Source organism: Mobula hypostoma, chromosome 3 (genome assembly GCF_963921235.1).
Source record: "Mobula hypostoma chromosome 3, sMobHyp1.1, whole genome shotgun sequence".
In the NCBI taxonomy this organism is placed as follows: Eukaryota; Metazoa; Chordata; class Chondrichthyes; order Myliobatiformes; family Myliobatidae; genus Mobula; species Mobula hypostoma.
In genome coordinates this window covers 219,803,561-219,830,825 of record NC_086099.1, presented here as the reverse complement: position 1 = coordinate 219,830,825, position 27,265 = coordinate 219,803,561, and the positions used below count along the sequence as shown (strand labels likewise).

Here is a 27,265-nt window from a genome sequence, read left to right as displayed (position 1 = left end):
CATAAAAGCAAATGAGAGGGCATATGATGGATTATTAAAACATTATTGCATAAGAACATAAGAAATAGGAGCAGGAGTCGGCCATCCTGCCTGTCAAGTCTGCTCCACCATTCAATAAGATCATGGCTGATCTGGCCATGGACTCATCTCCACCTACCTGCCATTTCCCCATAACCCTTAATTCCCCTACGATGCAAAACTCTATCCAACCTTGTCTTAAATATATTTACTGAGGTAGCCTCCACTGCTTCATTGGGCAGAAAATTCCACAGATTCACCACTCTCTGGGAAAAGCAGTTCCTCCTCATCTTCGTCCTAAATCTACTCCCCTGAATCTTAAGGCTATTTCCCCTAGTTCTAGTCTCACCTACAAGTGGAAATGACTTTCCTGCCTCTATCTTATCTATCTCTTTCATAATTTTATGTTTCAATAAGATCTCCTCTCATCTGAATTCCAGCGAGTACAGTCCCAGGAGACTCAATCTCTCCTCATAGTGTAACCCTGTCATCTCTGGAATCAACTTGGTGAACTTCCTCTGCACTGCATCCGAAGCTAGTATATCCTTCAAATGAGGAGACCAGAACTGCATGCAGTTCTCCAGGTGCGACCTCACCAGTACCCTGAACAATTGCAGCATAACCTTCCTGCTCTTAAATTCAATGCCTCTAGTAATGAAGGCCAATATCACATTTGCCTTCTTGATAGTCTGCTGTACCTGCAAACCAACCTTTTGTGATTCATAGAAACATAGAAAACCTGCAGCACAATACAGGCCTTTTGGCCCACAATGCTGTGCCAAACATGTACTTACTTTAGAAATTACCTTGGGTTACCCATAGCCCTCTTTTTCAAGCTCCATGTACCTATCCAGCAGTCTCTTAAAAGATTCTGTTCTATCGGCCTCCACCACTATCGCCGCCAGCCCATTCCACGCACTCACCACTCTCTGCGTTTTTGAAAAGGAACTTACCCCTGACATCTCCTCTGTACCTACTCCCAAAACTGTGTCCTCTCGAGTCAGCCCTGGGAAAAAGCCTCTGACTATCCACATGATCAATGCCTTTCATCATCTTGTACACCTCTATCAGGTCACCTCTCATTGTCCTTCACTCCAAGGAGAAAAGGCCAAGTTCATTCAACCTATTCCCATAAGGCATGCTCCCCAATCCAGGTAACATCCTTGTAAATCTCCTCTGCACCCTTTCTGTGGTTTCCACATCTTTCCTATAGTGAGGCGACCAGAACTGAGCACAGTACTCCAAGTGGGGTGTGACCAGGGTCCTATATAGCTGCAACATTTCGTCACGATTGATGAAGGCCAATTTCTTAACGTACACTTTCTTAACCACAGAGTCAACCTGCGCAGCATCTTTGAGTGTCCAATGGACTCGGGCCCCAAGATCCCTCTGATCCTCCACACTGCCAAGGTCTTACCAAAATACTATATTCTGCCATCATATTTGACTTCCCAAAATGAACCACCTCACACTTGAACTCCATCTGCCACTACTCAGCCCAGATTTCCATCCTGTAACCTCTGACAGCCCTCCACACTATTCACAACACCCCCAACCTTTGTGTCAGCAGCGAATTTACTAACCCATCTCTCCGCTTCCTCATCCAGGTCATTTATAAAAATCACGAAGAGAGGGGTCCCAGAACAGATCCCTGAGGCACTCCATTGGTCGCCAACCTCCATGCAGAGTATGACCCATCTACAACCGCTTCTACACAGCCTTCTGTGTACAAGCCAGTTCTGGATCCAGAAAGCAAGGTCCCCTTGGATCCTATGCCTCCTTACTTTCTCAATAAGCCTTGCATGGGGTACCTTATCAAATGCCTTGCTGAAATCCATATACACTACATCGGCTGCTCTACCTTCATCAATGTGTTTAGTCACATCCTCAAGAAATTCAATCAGGCTCTTAAGACATGACCTGCCTTTGACAAAGCCATGCTGACTATTCCTAATCAGATTATGCCTCTCCAAATGTTCATAAATCCTGCCTCTCAGGATTTCCATCAATTTACCAACCACTGAAGTAAGACTCACTGGTCTATAATTTCCTGGGCTATCTCTACTCCCTTCTTGAATAAGGGAACAACATCTGCAACCCTCCAATCCTCTGGAACCTCTCCTCTCCCCACTGATAATGCAAAGATCATTGCCAGTGGCTCAGCAATCTCCTCCGCCTAGGGTATATCTCGTCCTGTCCCTGTGACTTATCCAACTTGATGCTTTCCAAAAGCTCCAGCACATCCCCTTTCTTAATGTCTATATGCTCAAGCTTTTCAGTACACTGTAAGTCATCCCTTAATCCCAAGATCCTTTTTTGTAGTGAATACTGAAGCAAAGTACTCATTAAGTACCTCTGCTATCTCCTCCGGTTCCATACACGCTTTTCCACTGTCACACTTGATTGACCCTATTCTCTCATGTCTTATCCTCTTGCTCTTCACATTCTTGTAGAATGCCTTGGGGTTTTCCTTAATCCTGCTCGCCAAGGCCTTCTCATGGCCTGTTCTGGCTATCCTAACTTCATTCTTAAGCTCCTTCCTGCTAGCCTTATAATTTTCTAGATCTCTATCATTACCTAGTTTTTTGAACCTTTTCGTTTCTTCTTGACTAGATTTTCAACAGCCTTTGTACACCACGGTTCCTGTACTCTACCATCTTTCCCTGTCTCATTGGAACGTACCTATGCAGAATGCCACACAAATATCCCCTGAAAATTTGCCACGTTTCTGCCGTACGTTTCCCTGAGAACATCTGTTCCCAATTTATGCTTCCAAGTTCCTGCCTGGTAGCTTTATATTTCCCCTTACTCCAATTAAACACTTTCCTAACTTGTCTGTTGCTATCCCTCTCCAATGCTATGGTAAAGGAGATAGAATTGTGATCACTGTCTCCAAAATGCTCTCCCACTGTGAGACTTGACACCTGACCAGGTTCATTTCCCAATACCAGATCAAGTACAGTCTCTCCTCTTGTAGGCTTATCTACATACTGTGTCAGGAAACCTTCCTGAACACACCTAGCAAACTCCAGCCCATCTAAACCCCTTGCTCCAGGGAGATGCCAATCAATATTGGGGAAATTAAAATCCCCCATCATGACAACCCTGTTATTACTGCACCTTTCCAGAATCTGTCTCCTGATCTGCTCCTCAATGTCCCTGTTACTATTGCACGAGCACTCCCAAGTTCCTCTGTACAGCAGCATGCTGCAACTTTTTACCATTTAAGTAGTAGGAAGTTAGAGGATTGACAAGTTTTCTAAAATCAACTGAAGGCCACAGTTTCCACATCCTTCCTTTAGAACACCGAAGTATCTTTTAGATGACATGCTGAATTTTTGCAGACTTCTAATAAAGTAGATGTGTTATGACACTTTGTAATGACACTTATGTGCTGGATCCAGGACAAATTTCGTAAACTTCAGCAAATTTAACCTTTAGGACCTAAGGGTTAACTTGCAGGTTGAGTCAGTAGTAAGGAAGGCAAATGCAGTGTCAGCATTCTTTTTGAGAGGGCTAGAATATAAAAGCAAGGATGTAATGCTGAGGCTTGGAGGCAGATCAAATGGCCTGCAGCTAACATGACTTCACTATGGAAGCAGTTTGATGAAGATGTTAACCAAATTCTGGAGGAAACGGCGAAGGGAGGGGTTGATAGGAAGCTGCAAGCCATGACAACAATTATTGTCAGTATCGCAGATGGAGATTGAGGTGTCTCCCAGTGGAGGTTGGCTGTAGGGGATTCGCAGCCCGTTCCTTAGTTCGAGCCTTCAGCATTTTGGGCATCGAGGGAGAGAGGAAGAGGAGAGCCATCCGCAGTACTACTGATGCGGCAGAGAGGGCCTCAAGATGGCTGTGGCTTAAAAGAGGGGAGCCATGGAGTCATAAGTAGCTAGCCATCAGGACACAAGCTGGGGTCTGATCAGCCCCGGCTGGGTCACCTAGAGGAGGTTGTATGATGTGGAAAGACCTGAAACACCCGATGATTCCAGGAACATCACTGAAGATGTGTCCAGAAGCATCAGTAGATGTATGTACACAGGCTTTATAAGGCATTTGTCAGACTACCCTAGAGCAGTTTAGGGCCCCTTATCTAAGAAAAGATATGCTGACGTTGGCGAGGGTTCAGAGGAGGTTCATGAAAATGATTCCAGGATTGAAAGGGTTATTGTATGAGGAACATTTGATGCTTCTGGGCCTGTACTCTCTGGAATTGAAAATAAGTGGGGGATTCATTGTAACCTATCAAATGTTGAAAAGCCTAGATAGTGTGGATGTGGAGAAGATGTTTTCCTTAGTGGGGGAGTCGAGAACAAGAGGGCACAGCCTTAGAGTTGAGGGACATCCATATAGAATGGTGATGAAAAGGAATTTCTTTAGCCAGATGATGGTGGATCAATGGAATTCATTGCCACAGTGGCTGTGGAGGCCAGGTCATTGGGTGTGTTTAAAATGGAGGTTGATAGGATTTTGGTTAGTTAGGGTGTGGAAGTTTACGGGGAGAATGGGGTTGAGAGAGAAAATGGAAAACAGACTCAAAGGGCCGAATAGTCTAATTCAGCTCCTTTGTCTTATGATCTTAAAACAGATGAATTTCTATTGATGTGTGTTAGAGAGTCTATTGATTGGTTGCATCACAGCCTGGCATGGAAACACCAATTCTCCTGTACAGAAAAGCTGAGAAAAAGTAGTGGATGTGGCTCAGTTCATCATGGATAAAGCCTTGTTCACCATTGAGCACATCTACATGGAGCACTGTCACAGAAAGGCAGCATCCATTATCAGGGACCCTCACCACCCAGGTCATGCTCCCTTCTTGCTGCTGCCATCAGGAAGAAAGTACAGGAGCCACAGGACTCACACCAGCAGGTTCAGGAACAATTACTACCCCTCAAACATCAGGCTCTTGAACCAAAGGAGATGACTTCACTCACCCCAGCACTGAACTGTTCCCACAGCCTACAAACTCACCTTCAAGAACTCTTCATCTCATGTTCTAGATATTTTTTGTTTGTCTATTTTATTTTCTTCTCTTTATTTTTATATACTTGCAGTTTGTGTTTTCCCCCTCCTTGGTTGTTGTCCATTCAGTTGGGGGTGGTCTTGCATTGATTCTATTATGCTTCTTGCTTCTACTGTGAATGCCTGCAACAGAATGAATCTCGGGTTGTATATGGTGACATGTATGTACTCAATTAATAAATTTATTTTGAACTTTGAAATTGGCCAGAGTATCTTTGAGGACAACTTCCATGTATTGGGCAAACGCGAGGAAATCTGCAGATGCTGGAAATTCAAGCAACACACACAAAATGCTGGTGGAACACAGCAGGCCAGGCAGCATCTATAGGAAGAAGTACAGTCGATGTTTCGGGCCGAGGCCCTTCATCAAGTCAGCTCCGCCATTCCATCATGCCTGACTTGTTATCCTTCTCAGCACCATTCCCCATTCTCCTGCCTCCTCCCCATAACCTTTGATGCCTTACCTACCAGGAACCTATCAACCTCCATTTCAAATATACCCAATGACACAATGAATTCCACAGATTCACCACTCTGGCTAGAGAAATTTCTCTTCTGTTCTAAAGGGACGTCCTTTTATTGAGGCTATGCCCTCTAGTTCTGGAATCTCCAACTAGCTAATCCATTCAATATTTGATAGATTTCAATGAGATTTGCAAGCATCTTTGGTGACAATAAATCTCAAACTCCTAATGAGTAAAACTGCTGGCGTGACTACTTCATGATTGCATCAGTGTGTTGGGCCCAGGATAGGTTCTCCTCAAAGCTGCTCACTCTTTCTACCACTGACTCCTCAGTGAAGACTGGTGTGTGTTTTTCTCACCTCCCATTCCTGAAGTGCATAATAAGTTGCTTGGTCTTGCTGTCGATGTTGCGATATCACTCAGCCAGCCAATCTACCTCACTCTTGCACATCGCCTCCTTGCCATCTGATATTTTACAATTGATAGTAGCAAAATAGAGGTGTCCAAGACCAGATGACATGGGTTTAAGGCACTGAGTGGAGTCATAGAACAATACAGCACAGATACTGGCCCTTCAGCCCAAAGAACACAAGCCAACCAGGTGCCCACCTAGCTCATCCCAATTTTCCATCATTTAGCCCAAATCCCTCTTAAGTCAGAGTTTCCCATCCTTTTATGTCATGGATCCTTACCATTAACAGAAAGGTCTATAGACTCCAGATTGGGACCCCCTGCTCTAATCCTGTCTCTCCTACCTATCAAAGTACTCCTTAAGTAATAATATTGTACCTGTCTCAACTTCTTCCTTTGGCAGCTCATTCCATATACCAACCACCCTCTGTGTGAAGATGATTCCCTTCAAGTCCCTTTTAAATCTATCCCCTCTCATCCCTATACCCACTAGTTTTAGTCCCCCCTCTCCCCTGACTTGAGGAAAAGAATGTTCACATCCACCTTATCTAGGACTCATAATTTTAAACATTTTTACAAGGTTGTCCCTCTTATTCCAAGAAATCTTTTCTGCACTCTTCCCAGTTTAACCACATCTTTCCTATAACAGGATGACCAAAACTGTACACAGTACTCCAAGTGCTGACTTACCAAGAACTGCAACATGATGTCCTGATTTCTACTGTACTCCCAGATCTCTCTATTCCATTAAACTGTCTAGTGCCGCACTCTTCATGGTTTAAGTATAGTATATGTGGCATGGTAACGTAAAATTGTAGTGCCAGTAGCCTGGTTTTAATTCTGCTTCTGTAAGAAATCAGTATGTTCTCCCCTGACCATGTGGGTTTCTTCCAGGTGCTCTGGTTTCCTCCCACGTTGCAAAGACGCAAGTTTAGAAGGTTAATTGGTCATATGAGTGTAATTGGTGGTGCAGGATCATTGGGTCTTGAGGGCTTTTTAGCTTGCAGAATCTCTAAGCAAATAAGTCCTCTGCTGATTGACACTCCTCAGCCCATTGATCAAGAAAGAGGATTTGAACCAGTGTCTGAGGACTCCCTTTCATTCTTAATGCTATTTGCGTACTTGTATTAGCACAACTTGTTTTTCTCCCCCCTCTGTACACATTGGGTGTTTGATCTTTTTTTCAATGGGTTCTTTTGAGTTTCTTTGTTTTGTGGCTGCCTATAAGACAACAAATCTTAAGATTGTATAATGTATACATACTTTGAATAAATGTACTTTGAACTTGAACTTTGAAGTGACTGAAGTAAGAATTTTGGTTGCAATCTGGAACCCAGTGCTTAAGAAAATGGTGGAAGCAGGTAACTTTCACAATATTTAGGAAATATCTGGATGGGGATTTTAATTGCCAAGGTATGAAAGGTTATGAATCAAGTGCTGTTAAATGGGATTTATTTACATTGGGGACTTGATAGCTGGCATGGCTGTGATGAGTTGAAGATCCTGTTTCTGTGCTGTATGACATGAGGATAACCATTTTGAGAGGATGTCCCTATAGTGGGGAAGTATTGGACCAGAGGGCACAGCCTCAGAATAGACGGATGTCCCTTTCAGAACAGCAATGAAGTATTTCTTTAGCTACAGAGTGGTGAATCTGTGGAATTTATTGCCACTGACGGCTGTAATTAGGTATATTAAAGCAGATGTTCATAGATTCTTGATTAGTAAGGGTGTCAAAGGTTATGGGAAGAAGGCAGGAGAATGGAGTTGAGAGAGATAATTCAGTCATGATGGAATGGCGGAGCAGACGATGGGTGAATAGTCTAATCTGCTCCTATGTCTTGTAATCTAATGGAACTGAGATCTCCTTTTGTTAAAAATTGTGTGTGATGTTACGGGAAAGGGTCTGGATTTTTATGCACAGCTCAGGTTTCTTTCCAACTTGATGAATGGTAACCTTAGTTGGAATTTGATTTTGTCTAACACTATCAACTCTGGGTGACGTGGCAAGATCCTCCTGTGCTTATAAAATCCCTTGTGGGATGTGGAGTTCCATCCAATGCATGAGAAATGAAAGCTGGGATTACTGCAGGTGTTTCAATGTGATTACATTTTATTTTAATGATATTTGCAGTAGGTGATCGCCACTGAGTAAAGCTACTGGTGAACCCCAGCTGCATTTCAGGAGGAAACTATACTATATTCAAGGATGTAGCTATTTCGGTGACTTTCATGGGAATAAGAGATGTGCTAAGCATCTCAATTAATTGCATACTGCTGCATTTTTGATGGTGTGATTTAATGAAAAAGAAATAGTGAACAACTTCTCATAATTTCCTAAGTTCGAGGTCAAAATGGATTCCTTTCCCTTTCATCAGCTACAGTTTGGTGACTGCTGTTTGAACTGTTTTAACTAGGAAATCACTCACCTTCGATTCAACTTGGAGCTGCTAAAAGGTTAAGTGCTGTGAAACATCCTTTCGTTCTAAAAAGGACTGAGGTTTGATTTCAGATTCTCTACAGGGGTTGAAATACTTTCTTAACTTTTTTTCTGTCAACTGAATGTCTTTTTGATGGGTTCAGACTCCCCCCACGCCCCTCCCCATCTATGAAACAGAGCACAAGTGTACTGACTCTGCCTACAGTAGTCTTTGTCAATCAGTAACAGAATTTTTAAAATGTATTTCTTTGAATGTTCTCCAACCACAAAATGTGATTTCTTAAAAAAAGTAGTGAGTGATATAGTTGTAAAGAAACAGGAAAGACATAAAGTCAAAATTGAAAGTAAATTTGTTATCAAAGTACATATAGATCACCATATATTGCCCCGAGATTCATTTTCTTGCAGGTGTTTGCTGGAAAAGAAAGAAATACAAAAGAATTTGAAATTTGAGTAAATATATATATAATATATATGATAGACAGACAGACAGACAATGTGCAAAAGAATAAATAAATAATACTGAGAACATGAGTTGCAGAGTCCTTGAAAGTGATTGTGTAAGTTGTGGAATCAATTCAGAGTTATGATAAGTGAAGTTATCCACGCCAGTTGAGGATCTTAGAAGCTGGGAATCCCTCTTGTCTGGGAAATTACGAAACCAATCCTCATTACCAGGTCTGGAATTTGTTATGGATTTTTTTTCCAGCTCCTGGGTCAACACAGAAAGGTAATTATCTGTAGAGTTGTAACTACTTAACTATCAATGGTTAATATACTTTCCTACCAGAGAAGTAATGTAGATGATCTCTTCCTTGTCAATAAGAAGTTGAATTTGTATAATGTCATTTCCAGTGCATAAGTGTAAAGGTGTATGAAATAATTGTTACTACTGATCCGATGCAACACCAGAAAATCACAGTAAGATATAAAGAACACAGTTAAACCACAATAAATATAAATTCATAAAATAGCTTATAACTTTACTCAACTTCACTTGCCCCATTATTGAACTGTTCCCACAGCCTATGGATTCACTTTCAAGCACTCTTGATTTTATGTCGTTGATATTTGTTGCTGATTTATTTATTATTATTATTATTTTTTGTATTTGCACCGGTGGTTGAACACCCAAGTTAGCGCGGTCTTTCATTGATTCTGTTGTGGTTATTATTCTATTATGGATTTGAGTATACCCACAAGAAAATGAATCTGCGGTTTGTATATAGTGACATATTAAAGTACATATAAATTTATTTGTACTTTGAACTTTAGCTTCTAGGTGCTGTCTGTTCTAACGCCTTTGATAACAAAAGGGGAAAATATTAAGTAGAGATGCACGGAATAAGATTTTTTGACATGAAGTGGTTGGTCCCTAGAATAGGCTGCTGGAGGTTGTGGTGGAAGCCAATACGATAGTGGTGTTTAAGAGATTGCTAGATTAACACATGAATATGGAGGGAGTGGAGGGATATGGATCTTGTGTAGGCGGAAGGGAATTAGTTAAATCTGGCACGTTTGGTGCAGGGACCAGGGGCCGCAGAGTCTGTTCCTGTGCTGTACTGTCCTGTGTTCTGTGTTAACTACCAGCCTACGCTAGTAGTTATTTATAGTAGTTGATTAACCTCTCTTTAGAGTGTGGGATGAAACTGAAGCACTTGGAGGGCACAAGTCACACAGACAACACCAGAGGTCAAGAGGCAAATTTGGGTCGCCGAAATCCTGAGGCAACAGCTCTAACTGCCTCACCACTACAAATGAAATTGCTTTAAAACTCAGCGTTTGTAGCATTGCTCATAGCTCAGCACATCACAGGTACCAACCCTCCCCTCTATGGACTCTGTCTACACCTTTCACTGCCTCAGTAAAGCAGCCAATATAATCAGACCCTGCCAATCCCAGACATTCTCTCTTCTTCCCTCTGCCATCGGGCATAAGATACAAAAGCCTGAAAGCACGTAGCACTAGGCCTAAAGGTTGCATCTGCCCCACTATTATAAGACTATTGAATGGTTCCCTAGTATGACAAAAAGGACTCTTGACCTCTCAGTCTACCGTTTTTATTCCGTCTACGTTATTTTCTTGCACCTGACTGTTCTTTCTTTGTAGTTTTACTCTTTATTCTGTATATTTATTGTTTTACCTCATTCTAGCTCAGTGCACTATATAATGATCTGTATGAACAGTGTGCAAGACAAATTTTTCAATGTATCTTGGTGCATAATAAACCAATTCCACTAGGAGCACACAGCAGCAGTTTGAAAGTACATGCTATGTCAGTCCTGAAATACGTGGAATTGCTGATGGTAAAATTGAAATGAACTCTTAATGTGGCTAATCATGTAACATTTTGTTTTAAAAAAAAAACTAAATGCCACTTTTAATCTGCTCCTTTGTATATGTGCTGCTCATTGGTTCCAGCAAATCTTACAAATCAAACCGATTTTTCATTTGTTGCTGCTCCAGTGGCCAATGTATTGTTGTTTTGGGAAACAAGTTCAAGGGGAGGATCTTCAACTTGCTATATGACTGGTTATCAGCTCGTAACAATTCCTATAAATATACCAATTGCTCTGAAACCACTCACTTTACAAAGAGTGCGAAAAGGATCAACCCTGGTTCCAGAGCAGGCATTGAAGAAGAGGACAACGATTGAAGTCAGAGACCACCAAGGACTGTGGGGCAGATGAAGACTGACAGCAAGAGCCCGCTGTGATGTCTGAATCAAATGTGTATATTATTGTAAGGCACAATGCTGATAGGCTGATTAAGTGGTACCATCCCAGTTATTGGAGACTTTGCTTATAAAGGGTTCTCTACATTTATTTTAAGCCAAGTAAGTTCTGTTTTTTTTCTGTTTTGGAGGGGCATGTAATCTCTGGCATGCTCTCTTTAAAATGATACTTCAGCTGGATGTGTAGAGATTAAAGTTATGTACTAAAGCCAATTTTTTTCCTTTATGAGAAAGGCTTTGTCTTTATATTTGCTTTGCCATTCATGACATTGCATTACATGAGCCAGATCATAATAAATCTTTGCAGAAAACTTCAATGTTCTGGTGGTATTCTGGTCAGAGCCAAGTTGCAAGTGAATTGTACCTGTCTATTGCTCCAAGATGGATGGTTTACTAACACAAAATAATGTGGCTCTCTAGTAGCAAATCATTTAAATTACCTAAATGCATATTTGTAAATCTTTCTGTGGGTCTTTTACCTGTGAACACACACTTTGCATTATTAAAATATGTGGGGTTCAAAGGGAAACTGAGCAAGGTAGTTGAATGGGAGTACACATACTGAGCTGGTTAGCTCCTATGATTTGCATATTTCAGTAAGCACTGGAAGCATGTGGTCTGGTTTAATTTATTCCTGTTTTGGTACTCAGTGTAGTATTGAAGGGAAGTACCTAGTTTAGGAAGTGGCCTTATGCACTCTGGCCATTTTATTAGCTATATTGTACACTTGCTTGTTTATGTAAGTACCTAATCAGCCAATCATGTGGCAGCAACTCAATGCATAAAAGCATGCAGATATAGTCTTGAGACTCAGTTGTTCAGACAAACATCAGCATGGGGGAACAAATATGATCTAAGTGACTTTGACCGTGGAATGATTACCACTTTGAGTATCTCAAACTATTGAACTCCTGGGATTTTCGTGCACAGCGGTCTCTATAGTTCACAAAGTTTGGTACGAAAAACACAAAAATGTTGTCATAATGAGAGATATCAGAGGAGAATGGCCAGACTGTTACAAGCTGACAGGAAGGTGATGGTAACTCAGATAAGCACGCGTTGCAACAGTGGTGTGCAGAAGAACATCTCTGAATGTACAACGCGCTGAACAGTGAAGTGAGTGGGTGATAGCAGCAGAAGACCACAAACATACTCTGTGGCCATGTTATTAAGAACAAGAGGTGCCTCATAAAGTGGCCTCTGAGTGCATTGGAGCAGATCAGGGCATTCAGCCCAACAAGTCTGCACCACCATTCGATTGTGGTTGATTTATTATCCATATCAACCCCATTCTTCAGCCTTCTCCCCATAACTTTTGACATCCTTACTAATCAAGAACCTATTATCCTTCACTTTAAATATACTCAAATTCCACAGATTCACCACTCTCTGACTGAAGAAATTTTTCCTCATCGCTATTCTAAAGGGATCTGCTTCTCTTCTGAGGCTGTGCTCTCTGATCCTAGACTCCCCTAGTATAGAACAAGAGTTTGTTTGATACAGTAGTCAAGTTTAGGAAGGTTTGGGAGTTAATGTGGTTAATAATTTCATTTGCACTAACAGTTTGGGATTGACATGTTAGTTTTTCTGATTCTTTCTTTCTTGCATGTATGTTTAGTAATAGCAAATGTAATCCAACTATTTTAGAAATTACTGTGAAAGAAAATGGGGAGCTACTGGCCTGTTGGCCTGATTTCATTAGTTTACAAAATGCTGGAATTTATAAAGCACAGCTAACGCGACTGAGTGCAGTCAGCAGAAATTTGGAAGGCAAATTATGTTTCTCTAAGCTTTTAGAGTTCTTGCAGGTGACTATTAGAATACATGAGGAGGAAATAGTGTGGTGTATTTAATTTTCAGAGGCTTTTAATAAGGTCCCGCACAGCAGATTGGTCATTGTCATTAGATCACATAGAATTAGACCATTGCAAGTAATGTACTGGAATGAATTGGTTATTGCATAGAAAACAGAGTGGGAATGAACAGGTCTTTTTCCCAAATTGACAGGTTGTTACTAGAGGGGGTAATGCAGAGGATGGGTGCATGGACCCCAACTATTCACAAGCTGTATGAGCAATTTGTTTGCGGGGACCAAGGACCCCATTTCCAAGTTTATTAATGATATTAAAGTAGGCAGGAATTGTAAGGTAGATGTAAAGAGAGATGGACTATCTGAGCGAGTGGGCAGGATCATTGCAGCTGTTCAACAATGTGGGGGAAAAATAGAGCATTGTGGTGGGCATAAATGAAAAGCATAGTGATAGGCTGCTGCTGATGTTCTGAGGGATCGCTATACAGTATGTATATCTCTAAAAACAACTATGCAGATACAGCATGCAGGTATATTGTGAAACAATTTAATTACATGAGTAAAATATCTTACATTATTATATATGATGCAACTGCAGTTGGAGTATTATAGTTTTTGTCTCCTAACCCCAAAAAGGGTGTATTTGCTATAGAGGAATTGCTGTGTAGATTTAATGTACCATTCCTGGGGTAGCGAGTTTTCTTTGCGAAGAGATAGTGTGGGCTAAGCTGTATTTTCTAGAGTTTAGAAGAGTGGAAGTTGATCTCCTTGAAATGTTTGAGGGCTCTAAAGAGTGAGTGCATGATTTTCCCCGGGCTGAGGAATGTTGAACCACTCAGAATAAGAGAGTTAAGTTAGGGCAGAAGTTGTGACACCCTGACTAATCAAGAACCTATCAACCTCCTGCTTTAAATTTAAATTTGGCCTCCACAGTTTCTGGTTGGCTGCCAGTAGAGGTCTGTGTTGGGACCGCCTGTTATGTAATATGACAGTTATTTGGATGATGGAATTGATGGCTTTGTGGCAAAGTTTGCGGATGATATGAAGATGGGTGGAGGGGCAGGTGGTTTTGAGGAAGTAGAGAGGCTACAGAAGGACTTAGATTAGAAAAATGGGCAAAGAAGTGGCAGATGGAATACCATGTTGGGAAGTGAATGCTAATGCACTTTGGTAGAAGAAATAAAAGGGTAGACTCTTTTGTAAATGGAGAGAAAATTCAAAAAACTGAGGTGCAAAGGGACTTGGGAGTCCTTGTGCAGGATTGCCTAAAGATTAATTTGCAGGTTGAGTCAGTGGTAAGGAAGGCAAACACGATTTTAGCATTCATTTCAAGAGGACGAGAATATAAAAGCAAGGATGTAATGTTGATGTTTTATAAGGAAGGCAAACATGATTTTAGCATTCATTTCAAGAGGACGAGAATATATAAGCAAGGATGTAATATTGATGCTTTATAAGGCAGTTTTGAGCCCCTGAGCTAAGAAAGAATGTGCTGACATTGGAGAGGGTTCAAAGGAGGTTCATGAACATGAATCCGAGATTGAAGTGTTTGATGCCTCTGGGGCCAGTACTCACTGGAATTCAGAAGGATGAAGGGGCTTTTCGTTAAAACCTGTCAAATGTTGAAAGGCATAGATAGAGGGGATGTGGAGAGGATGTTTCCTTTGGTGGGGAAGTCCAAGATCAAAGGACACAGCATCAAAATAGAGGGGCATCTATTTAGAACAGAGATGAGGAATTTCTTTAGCCAGAGAGTGGTGAATCTTGAATTTGTTGCTGCAGGAGGCTGTGGAGGCCAAGTCTTTGGGTATAAGGCAGAGGTTGATAGGTTCTTGATTAGTCAGGACATGAAGGATTACAGGGAGAAGACAGGAGATGGGGGCTGAGGGAGAAATAGCTCAGCCATGATGAAATGGTGGATCAGACTTGATGGGTTAAATGGCCTCATTCTGCTCCAATATCTTATGGTTCACAGTTGTCTGTGACAACCTGGAATCAATGGACCACTCAGTTAATGATGGTAAGGGATTGTGGCATTTAAAAAAAAAAGGGTGGGAACCCGTGAACTAAAAGGTCAAAAATTGAAAGGTACAGAATTTAAGTGTTTGGCAAATCAACACCATGTGGTTGGGTTTTAAACTAGAGTTGCAAGGGGATGGGAACCAGAGTGCCAGAACAGATAGTGGAGTGGTTGTGGAGAAAGATGTGAAGCCTACATACAAAGTAGGAATAGATGGGTGAGACTAACATTCTGAACTGCATATATTTCAATGCAACGAGTATTGAAGCAATGGTTGATGAGCTTCAGGCATGGATCAGTACATGGAATTATGATGTCGTTGCTATTAGTGAGACTTGGTCTCAGGACTGGCTGCTCAATGTTCCAGGTTTCTGTTGTTTTATACATGACAGAGCAGGAGGGATGGCATTACTGGTTAGGGAAATGTCACAGCAGTACTCAGGACAGACTGGAGAGCTTGTTTAGTGAGGCTTTATGTGTAGGTCTGTGGAGTAAGAAAAGTATGATCACGTTAATAGGATTATATTATAGACCACCCGACAATCCATAGGACTTCGAGGAGCAAGTTTGTAGAAAGATCAGCCTGTTGCAAGAAACAAGGTTGTGATAGTAGGTGATTTTAACTTTCCACAGATTGACTGGGACTCCCATACTGTAAAATGGCTGGATGGGAAAGAGTTCGTTAAATGTTCAGGAAAGTTTTAATCAGTACAGAAGTTCCAACTAGAGACAGTGTGATACTAGTTCTCCTATTAGGGCATGAGACAGGTCAGGTGACAGAAGTTTGTGTGGGGGAACACTTTGCATCTAGTGATCATAATCGGCGGGAGAAGATGGTGGTATGACGCAGCGCGCGCAACTCTCTGGTGAAATGATATCGTATTTGTAAATAGGATGCTGTGAACAATTCTGATTTGATGGAGACAGACGTGAGAAGCACAGAGGAACATTTGGAGAAATTTCTGAAATGCCCGGTTCACTGCCGCTGCTATTATGCAATCGAGAATCTCCGGAGGGAAGGCCCCGAAATCCCCAACTTTGCCTGCTGCTGGCGACCGAGGCTGGGGTCGAAGCATTCAGCAGAGATGGAGCTTGGTACTCAGTGTTGGAGGGCTGATCGGAGCTCGTAGTTTTCGGACGACTCAGAGTCGGACTGTGGTCGGGCATGGCAAGAAGAGTTTTCTTCCTTCTCCCGTCTGTGTGAGATGTGGGACTTTCGAGAGACTTTGAACTTTTTTACTGTGCCCATGGCCTGTTCTTCATCAAGTTATGGTATTGTTGCACTGTTGTAACTATATGTTATAATTATGTGGTTTTTGTTAGTTTTTCAGTCTTGGTCTGTCCCGTGTTTCTGTGATATCACATCGGAGGAATATTGTATCATTTCTTAATGCATGCGTTACTAAATGACAATAAAAGAGGACTGCGCGTTCTCATAATCTAATAAATCTAGTCTAATGTTATTAGTTTCAAGGTAATTATGTTACCATAGGTATGGTTTTAAATTGGAGAAATACCATCCAAATTGGCCTAAGGAAGAATCTGGCAATTGTGGATTGGGGCAGGGTGCCTTCTGGCAAAGACAGACTGTAAGTGGGAGGCATTCAAAAGTGAAATTTTTTAAGTACAGATTTTTTTGCACCTTTGTTTACTCAGGTGATGGGCACAGAGTCTAGAGATGTGAGTCAGTGCAGCAACGAGGTCGTGGACTCTATACAGATTACAGAGGAGGAAGTACTTTCTGTCTTGAGGCAAATTGGGTGGATAAGTTCCCAGGACCTGACAATGTGTTCCCTTGGACCCTGTGGGAGAATAGTGCAGAGCTTGCAAGGGCCTGAGCAGAGATATTTAAAACATCCTTAGCCACAGGTGAGGTTCCAGATGATTAGTGGGTAGGTAATGTTGTTCAGTCATTTAAGAAAAGCTCTAAGAATATAAATAAGCCAGGAAATTATAGGCTGGTGTACCTGACATCAGTTCAGGGAAAGTTATTAGAAGGTGTTCTAAGGGATTGAATATATAAGAATTTTGATAGACAGGGACTGATTAAGGATAGTCAGCGTGGCTTTGTGTGTGGTAGGTCATGTCTAACCAACCTTAGAGGTTTTTGAGGAAGGTACTAGGAAAGTGGATGAAGGCAAGGCATCGGATGTTGTCTACATGGACTTTAGGAAGGTCTTTGACAAGGTTCTGCATAGGAGGTTGGTCAAGTAGGTTTACTCGCTTTGCATTCAAGATGAGGCAGTAAATTGGATTAGACTTTGGCTCCATGGAAGAAGTCAGAGTGGTTGCAAATGGTTGCCTCTGACTGGAGGCCTATAACAAGTGGTGTGCTGCAGGGATTGGTGCTGTGTCCATTGTTTGTCATCTATATCTATGATCTGGATGATAATCTTAACTGGATCAGCAGATTTACAGATGACACCAAGACTGGAGGTGTAGTGGACAGTGTGGAAGACTATCAAAGCTTGTAGCAGTAGGGCACTGAGGAATTTGGTGAAACAGAGCAATTTGGGAATACGAAGTAGAGTTACAGGTAGATAGGCTGTAAAGAAAGCTTTTGGTATATTGGCCTTCATAAGTCAATGTACTGAGTACAGCAGTTGGGATGTTATGTTGAAGTTGTATAAGATGTTGGAGAGGCTGAATTTGGAGTATTGTGTGCTGTTTTGCTCACTTCCCTTCAGGAAGGATGTAAATAAGATTGAAAGAATGCAGAGAAAATTTACAAGGATGTTGTCAGGACTTGAGGACCTGAGTTGTAGGAAAAGGTTGACTAGAGTCGGACGCTATTCCCTAGGATACAGAAGAACGAGTTGAGATTTGACAGGAATACAATATTAGGGGTATAGGTAGGGTAAATACAAACAGGCTTTTTCCACTGAGGCTGAGTGAGACTAGAACTGGAGGTCATGGGTTAAGGGTGTTAAGTTATGACCTAGGGGGCAATTTCAACCCACCATGTCTTTGCTGCCTCTAAGCAATCCCATTCTCTGACTGATCATCCTCACAAGCTATTTTCACATTTCCACTCAACATGCCCGTCCCAGATGCCTCCATTCACCCAAACACCAGAGGCAATTTGCAGCAGAGAATGAACTTAGTAACCCACTCATCTGTTGGGAATTGGGAGGAAGCTGACCGGTTCCCGGAGAACAGGCTGACTTCATGTCGACAGTACTCAAGTTCAGAATTGAGCCTGGGTCACAGCCACTGTATAAAATGTGTCAGTTTGTTGCCCAAACCTATTTTGCATTCCTCTGCTTGGTTTCTTTATTGATTGGGAAACTGTAACTGAAATCCGGTGAGAATCTATTTTGGGGTTCTTGATTTGACGGCTCCACCTTGGCAGTTTAGTCTGAAATTGACATACTGAGCTTTGAAATTTGCTCCCGAAATCCCCATACTTTATCTCTTTCAATCCTACCTCTTTGATAAAGCTTTTAGTCATCACTGTAATAGCTCCTTCTTAGCACCTTAATTGAATAACTCTACAAGCCCAAGGGAGTGTGTCTACGTCTATAATATTGTCCCATTTTCTGTTACTGGACAGATTAGAAGCACAAGAGATTTGTGGATGTCGGAGCAGAAAATAAATTTCATTGCTTACTATCAGACTTGAATCATTAACTACTTCTTGAAAGAGCTGCAGAGAAAATATTTTCTCATTTTCAGATACTGGTCTACAGACCACTCTTGCATGATGTATGCCTGATTGCTGTTGAATGTAAAACTAAGTGATTGGCACCTCTGTATGATCTGTCATATCAATCAGTGGAGTGCAGCAATGAAGGCGCATGCTCAGCGTGTTAGGAACAGATTCCCCTCCACCATCAGATTTCTGAGTAGATGATGCATTCTATCTCTGGTATTTTTTTTGCCCTGTTTTTATGCTACTACTTTAATATATGTATATTTGTTTATTTTTCATTTTGTATTTTTTGTGTATTAAGCTGTTGCTTTTGCAAAACAAATTGCATGACATATGTTATTGATAAACCTGATTCTGAGCATCTTAGTTCAATAGTCCACAGTACTTGCGCTTAAAGATTAGCTTTATTTGTCACACATAAAATACATCATTTGCCTCAAAATGAATCAGCAAGGATTGTGCTGGATAGCCTGAAAGTGTTCCCATGCTTCCAGTGCCAACATAACATGCTCACAACTCACTAACCCTAACAGTGTGTCTTTGGAATATGGGAGGAAAGCAAGTTCTGGTGGAAACCCATGCAGTCACGGCGAGAACGTACAAACTCCTTGTAGACAGCAGTGGGAATCAAACCCTGATGGATAATCACAAGTACTGTAAATTGATTGCATTAACTGCTACGCTACCGTACTGCCCTCGCTGTTTCTGGCACCCAAACCCAGAAATCAGGCTAGCATCCAGAATGTGTGGTGATCCTTGGATGTGTTGGTTGTTGACGCAAACAATGCATCTCACTATGTTTTGATGTACATGTGATAAATCAGGATCTGACTTGGGTGGGTCAGAAGAGAAAGGATTAGAGGAGCTTGCCTAGAATTGTAGAAATCAGTACTCATGCCTTTGAGTTATATAATATACATGTGGAATAAGAAGTCCTGTTGTACTTTTCAAAATGAATGAATGGAATCCTGAGGCATTATTTTGAAGTGCAGAGGAATTGTCGCTTGTGATTGTGGCAATATTTAACTACTCTCAGATGACAACTAAGGATCAGGGATCAACTTTATTTGCCATATGCATTTATATGTACAGGTCGACCTTCACTAATCCGACACCATAGGGACCTGAGGAGTGCCGGATTAGTGAAAATGCCGAATTACAGAAGGATCACATTAAGCCAATAGCTAACCGCCTCATCATACCTTTAAACTATCATGTAAATCAGTACAAGTTAGATCATAATGAAACAGAAATATTAAATGAGTAGCAAGTGAAATTTTAATAGTAATATACTGTACAGGCACAGATAAAATAAAGGGTACAGGTAAATGTACAGGAATCAATTTATACAGAAAGGTTGAGCACTTCTGCTTCTAAAATGAGACATTTAACATACCTTCAGGCAAAGTTACTTGTCTGCAAGTGTGGGGTTGTCAGGATCATCAACATCTTCATCTTGAAAAATGCATCAGGAACTGGTGCTGAAACTGGCACAACAGTTTCTTCACAAACTAATGTTGGTGGCAGCACATCTGGGTGAACAGAATTGATGACACTGGATTTTCAAGTGTTAGCTCCCCTGTTGCACTTTTTCTAGCAATTTTTTGAACATATCTTCCAAGGTAAGCTGTTTCATATATTTTGGTCTCTCTCTGATTAGCTTATCCTGCAGCATATAAACATTCATTATTTCTTACTCAGTTATAAAACATCGTTGCTCTAATCCTTTCAGCAATTCACCTGCAAACTTAATTAGCCTGTCAATAGAAAGTCTCTCTGCTACAACTTCCTCATCTTCATCACTGTTTTCTCCTCCAGTATCTTCCTTCTCTGGATGTACAACCATCTGCACAATTTTCAAGTCGGTATAATGATGAACAGTAGGCTCATCCTCATCTGTATTCATCCATTCTTCAACATTGTCATAATTGAACCTTGATGCAAGATCCGTGGCAGCAGGATTAGTTAGCTTTTGAGCAAAAGAAAGCAGTTTACATATCATCTGTTTTTCCTTGGAAACTCTAAAGCCTGTAAAGTCATTTCCAGTGTCTTCACCAGGTACAGACTCAAAACATTAAACCTGGCCATAATTTATGCCAACCATTCTTCAGTGTGGATGGCTCTACAGATCTCCAAGCATTAGCAGCACAGTAAATCATCTCTTTCATATTAAAATCCTTTGTGAATTCCTTTACCGGTCTGCCAGCATTAACTGCACTCAAAAGGCACCTTATAAACAGGGAAAGATACTTCGACTTGAGAGAACGTAATATGCTAATATCCAGGGGTTGAATTAATGACGTACAGTTAGGTGGCAGGAAGATACCGAAAACTTTTTTTTTTAACCAGGAGTTCTGCTTTCGGGTGTGCTGAACAGTTGTCTAAAATAAGCATTATCTTACAGTTGTGGTGCAGGCCAACAAAGTCACAGTGAGCTTGTGCTTCGGGAATGAAATAATTTTCAAACCATTCTAGTGTGATGCTAGTTGTAATCCATCCGTTTTTGTTAGCACAGTAAATCACAGGAAATTGCGTCATACCCCTTTGAAGGCCTTGGGACGTAAACTTTTGCCAATGGCCAGTAACTTACATCTGTGGGCTCCTGCAGCATTAGAGCAGCCTAGCAAAGTCACACAATTTCTCGATGCCTTATACCCTATTGGTGATTCTGCATCTGCTGTTGTTAGTGTTCTTCTTGGTGTACATCTCCAATACAAAGCAGTTTCATCAGCATTGTACACCTGCTCGGGGCTCAATTTTTCATCAGAGACTAACTTGGCGAACTCTGCTGCTGCTTCCTTGTCTGCTGAACGAGGTGCATTTCCTTTACTCACTGGGGCCATAATTGGGCCTAAAAAAAAAAGCCAATGATATTAATAAATGCAGGAAAACAAGCAGGAATCGCCTGCCTATGCTTACAAGAGCGCGCCAACACGTGAACAGATCTAGCGCAACCAAAACAATGTGCAGCAGATTGGTACGGTGGCCTGGGAAATTTGAAATTACAGTTGTGCAGAAAATTTGAAATCAGTGCCAGATTATCGAAGGAACGGGATTACAGGTAGTCGGATTAGTGAAGGTTGACTGTATTAGGAATTTGCTATGCTGTGTTGTCATAACTTGCATTAAGGATGGTTATCACATTGCTGTTTGTCAAAGTTGGTGCTCAAATTTGCTGCCAGAGTCCTAGGTGAGAAAAGTTGCTACACTTTCAAAGTGCTTCATTTTATGTAAAAACAGTTTGGGGTGTTTTGAAAGTTATGAAAGACCCAGTTATCAATGTACCAAATAGATGTAGTGTAGAGGTTCTGGTATAATCATATTTCCATTTCTGTCTCGTTTAGCCTTTCATCTTGACTGCATATTTTCACTTTTGTTTATAGGCTTTCTAGCTACAATTAAGAGGTTTTTTTCATTTACATATAAAGGTATTTTTCTTTTATTATGTTGCGTCTTGTTTTTTAGTTGTGCTTAAATATTCATTGTATTATAGTGTGTCCTTCTAGATTTAGTTCTTTCATTTAATGTCCCTTAGCTCAGTAGCACAGTCTGCTTTAATACAGAACTGTCATTATTCTGCAGCGTCTGTTTAGTGGGCTGGAGGGGCGCTATTCAAAACAGATGAGTGTGCATATATAAATTTAAATCCTCTCGCACTCTTGCAGAGTTGAATCCTCACCCTCCTTCCTTTGAGTAGTTCATTCACGTGCTGTCAGGCATGAGCATAAGGATGTGCTGCCTTTGCTTGCATCAGAATTGGTGCAGCAAAAAGCCTGGGGGTGAGGAAGGTGGAGTGTGGAGTGTGGGGAGAGGGAAAGAGAGAATATGTTGTCGGGCTTCAGGAGGAAGCCTCTCTCTATAGCAAAGCAGCTTCGAGTTTCAGCTGGGATCAATACAGCAATCTTGCCAACAGCATGCTCCTCTTTGTTCTAATCTAGGTGTGCACAGAGTGTATGCCGTGATGGGGGTAAAGAACCGCCCGCAGTGTTACTTCGATGTGGAAATAAACAGGGCTCCAGGTAAGATATTTCCCTCTTTCTTCCCAGCAAGCATTTTTACGTTGATAAATTTTGCCATTTTTATAGGTTGTTCATTAAAGTGATCATTGCAGTGCTTCCTGTTGTGATTCAGCTGCGTTTTAAACAGCTTCATAAATAGGAAATGTTGGTCGAGCAAGTACAAACTGAAAACTGCATTTATGCTGCCTGGGGGGGGTTGACTCGTGCTCTTTAGCCTCAAGGATAAGTGAATAGGTGAAACTGTGTTTAGCTTCTATTGAATGATTCACATTAACTTTGACAGCTTAGTACCCAATGATTTAAATACTCTTATTCTTTTTTACACTTACTGTGTGGACCCTTAACATTACTAAGCTACAGTGTGGAGCTAGATTCTAGTTTTAACATGTGACGACAAGAGTTCAAGTTCAAGTTTAATTGTTATTCAGCCATACACATAAATATAGCCAAACAAAACAGCATCCGTTTGGGCGAAGGTGCAAAACACTACTAACAGTCAGGCACACCAGAAGCACATGTCACATTTAATTACAATAACAGAAAAACAGTCACAAAAAATATAGCCCACATCCCTGAGTATATGGCTTGTAGATTGATGATACATGGGATGTCGTTCTGGAGCCATATTTCTGCAAGAACAAGTGCACAGCAGTTCCTAATTATGCAGTAGTGCAGCTGCAGACAAATGCAACCCAACTCATCTTCCCTTGGCTATTGCATCTCACACAAATTTGCAACTTTGAGGAGAAGGTCAAATTAGATTAATCTTCACACTAGTGGTTCGGCAGATGCTGGAAGTCCAAAGTAACTCGCAACATACCGGAGGAACTCATCATCTATAGGGAGGAATAAAGAGACGAAGTTTCAGACTTGGGACCTGTCATTAGTTTGGCGTTACTAACCTTTTACATTTTTAAAGTACAGCCATTTTAGTTTAAGTTGGTTCGGGTGAGTCAGTAGATGTCAGGGTCAATATAAACAGGCAGGAGCAGAATAATGGATGTGATGTGATGCATAGTTTGAAGTGTGGGTATTTTAACGCTAGGAGTATTATGGGTAAAGGTGATTAACTTGGAGCATGGATCAGTACGTTGATCTTTGATGTGGTCATTACAGAGACTTGGTTGAGAAAGGGACAGAATTGGATGCTTAATATCCCAAGGTTTTGATCCTTTAGAAAAGATAGGGAGGTAAAAGAGTTGGGGGAGATGCACCCAGAGGGGTCTTAATGGAATCCACTCAGTCTGTATGGGTATAACTCAAAAATGGGAAGGCTGCAATCAATTTAAGATTGTGCTATAGAACACCCCCGCCCCCCCCCCCCCCGCAATGGCCACCAAAACATTGAAGAACCAATATGCAGGCAGATTAAGAAAAGGTGTTTTTAAAAAAAAACAACAGGGTTGTTATCATGGGGGCTTCAATTTTATTAATATAGACTGGGACCTTCTGGTTGCAAGAGGTTTAGATTGAGCAGAATTTGTTGGGTGCATCAGGAGGGTTTCTTAAGTCAATATGTCGATAGTCCAACAAGAGGTGGGCCTGTAGTGGACCTGGCGTTGGGTAATGGGCCTGGCCAGGTGACATGACCTTTCAGTGGATGAGCATTTGGGAACACTGACCAAAACTCCTTTATTTTTAAAATAGTGATAGATAAGGATAAGTATAGACCTTGTGGAAGAGTGTTAAATTGGCGCAGGGCAAATTACAGATTGCATTAGGCTGGAACTAGCAAAAGTTAATTGGGAACAGCTGTTTATGGACATGTAAAAGGTGTTTGAAGACCAACTGCACACAGTACAGGACAGGTATGTTCCAGTCAGAAGGAAAAACAAAGATCGGGAGGTAAGAGGACCTTAAATGTCGTGAGATGTGACGAATTTAGTCCAAAAATGGAAAAGTGTATAGAAGTTAGGAAGCTAGAATCAAACAGAGCCCTTGAGGATTATAAACAAACCAGAAAAGAATTGAAGGAGAGAATTGGGAAAGCCAGGAGGGGCCATGAAATGTCCTTGGCAAGTAGGGTTAAAGAGAATCCCAAGGCATTCTGTACATGTATCAAGAGCAAGGGGTTAATTGGGAGAGGATAGGACCGCTCAAGGATAAAGAAGGGAACACTTGCTTGGATGCAGAGGATGTGGGTGAGTCTTTAATGAGTACTTTACATCAGTATTTACCAAGGAGAAGGATGGTAGAGGATAGGGAGGTCAGTGCCGAGCATTTTAATATGCTAAAGCATTTCAAGGTAAAGGAGGATGTAGTGTTGGGTCTCCTAAAGAGCATTCAGGTGGATAAGTTCCCAGGCATTAATTGGATAAACCCCAGGTTGTTGAGAGAGGCAAGAGAGGAGATTGCTGGGGCCTTGGCCTCATCACATGGTGGATGGAGTTCATGGTAAGTTGTCTGTTTCGATTTAGAATTGGCTTGCCCATAGAAATGGGGCAGTGGTTGAAGGGACTTACTCTAGTGGGAGGTCTGTAATTAGTGGTGTTCTGCAGGAATCTGTGCTGGGATCTCTACTGTTTGTGATGTTTATAAATGACCTGGGTGAAAATGTAGCTGGATGGGATAGTAAGTTTGACGATACGAAATTTGATGATGTTGTGGAAAGTCTGATGACTGACAGACAATACAAGATATGGATCAATGCAGATATAGATGGGGAATTGACAGATTGAATTTAATCCATCCTAATGTGAAGTCTTGCATCTGGTAGGTCAAATGTAAAGAGACAGTATGCTGTTAAGGGCAAGACCTTTAAAAGTGTTGCTGAGCAGAGGGATCTTGGGGGAGCAAGTTCGTAGCTTCCTGAAAGTGGCTACACAGGTTGATAGGGTCTGCAGAAAAATTATATGGCCTGCTTGCCTTTCTTTGCTGAGGCATTGAGTTCAAAAGTCAAAAAGTCATGTTGCAGCTTTATAAAACTCAGGCTGCATCAAGAGTATCGCGTACAGTTCTGGTTGCCCCATTTATAGGGAGGATGTTAAGGCTTTGGAGAAAAGGTTTACCAGTTTATTACCTGGTAGAGGGCATGGGCTATAACGAGAAGTTGGACATACTTTGGTTGTTTTCTCTGGATCGGTGGAGGCTGAGGGGAGGTCTCACAACACGCTGGAGGAACTCAGCAGGTCGGGCAGCATCTGTGGAAAAGATCGGTTGACGTTTTGGGCTGGAAACCTTTGTCAGGACTGTGGGAGGAAGGGGTAGAGGCCCTATAAAGAAGGTGGGAGGAGGGTGGGAAGGAGAAGGCTGGTAGGTTCCAGGTGAAAAACCAGTAAGGGGAAAGATAAAGGGGAAGTAGGGAGGGTATAGGCAGGAAAGGTGAAGAAGGAATAGGGGAAAACACAATGGGTAGTAGAAGGAGGTGGAACCAAGAGGGAGGTGATAGGCAGCTGGGGGAGGGGGCAGAGTGACATAGGGATAGAGGAAGCTGGGGTGGGGTGGGGAGGGAATTACCGGAAGTTGGAGAATTCTATGTTCATACCAAAGGGCTGGAGACTACCTAGACGGTATATGAGGTGTTGCTCCTCCACCCTGAGTTTAGCCTCACATGGCAGTAGAGGAGGCCATGTATGGACATATCTGAATGGGAGTGGGAAGCAGAGTTGAAGTGGGTGGCTACCGGGAGATCCTGTCTGTTTTGGCGGACGGAGCGGAGGTGCTCAACGAAGCAGTCCCCCAATCTGTGTCGGGTTTCACCGATGTAGAGGAGACTTCCCACTCCCATTCAGATATGTCCATACATGGCCTCCTCTACTGCCATGATGAGGCTAAACTCAGGTAGGAGGAGCAACACTTCATATACCGTCTAGGTAGTCTCTAGCCCCTTGGTATGAACATAGAATTCTCCAACTTCCGGTAATTCCTTCCCCCTCCCTTCCTCTATCCCTATGTCACTCTGCCCCCTCCCCCAGCTGCCTTCCACCTCCCTCATGGTTCTGCCTCCTTCTACCCATTGTGTTTTCCCCTATTCCTTCTTCACCTTTCCTGCCTATCACCTCCCTGCTTCCCCTCCCCCACACCTTTATATCTTTCCCCTTACTGGTTTTTCACCTGGAACCTACCAGCCTTCTTCCCACTCTTCCCCCTCTTCCCCCCACCTTCTTTATAGGGCCTCTGCCCCTCCCTCTTCAGTCCTGACGAAGGGTTCCGGCCCGAAACGTTGACCAATCTTTTCCACGGATGCTGCCCGACCTGCTGAGTTCCTCCTGCGTGTTGTGAGTGTTGTTTTGACCCCAGCATCTGCAGATTATTTTGTGTTTACTGAGGGGAGGTCTGATAGAGGTTTATAAGATTATGAGAGGCATTATATTAATTCTTACTGGCAAATTAAGCTTTTCATTGATTCTTTGTACAGGTATGTGTCACTTAACGTCCACGATACGTTCTGTGAAATTGGACGTTATGTGAACACCATATTATATACTTAGCAAACCTATATGGAGTACTGTAGTGTACCTGTATTGACTAAATCCATGTTATTAGCAATTTCTCCATATCCAATACAGGTCTCTCTCGCATTTTCGTGAGCCTTGTAGTTTTCAGTGAAGCCGATCCTTTAACAGCTTGGAGAATTTTTTTCTTTGTTTTTCAGGATTGTTGTGATTGTCACGTTCGACATACCTAAATCCCAAGCAATAGCATTCACTGGTTTTCCACCTTCAGATTGTTTAAT

At 41.8% G+C, this 27,265-nt stretch overlaps 1 protein-coding gene across 6 annotated transcripts in view; it reads left to right on the top strand.

The window, feature by feature from the left end:
- nktr (natural killer cell triggering receptor) overlaps positions 1-27,265 on the top strand; it is a 224,725-nt gene that overhangs the window by 76,340 nt on the left and 121,120 nt on the right. For 5 of the 6 annotated variants that reach the window (XM_063044549.1, XM_063044548.1, XM_063044546.1 and 2 more), the window contains exon 3: positions 22,510-22,590. The exons of the other annotated variant lie outside the window; for it this stretch is intronic. In XM_063044549.1, coding sequence (XP_062900619.1) covers positions 22,533-22,590 — 58 coding nt within the window. In that variant the 5' untranslated portion in view covers positions 22,510-22,532. The remainder of the gene's footprint in view (positions 1-22,509; positions 22,591-27,265) is intronic. 6 annotated transcript variants of the gene reach the window in all.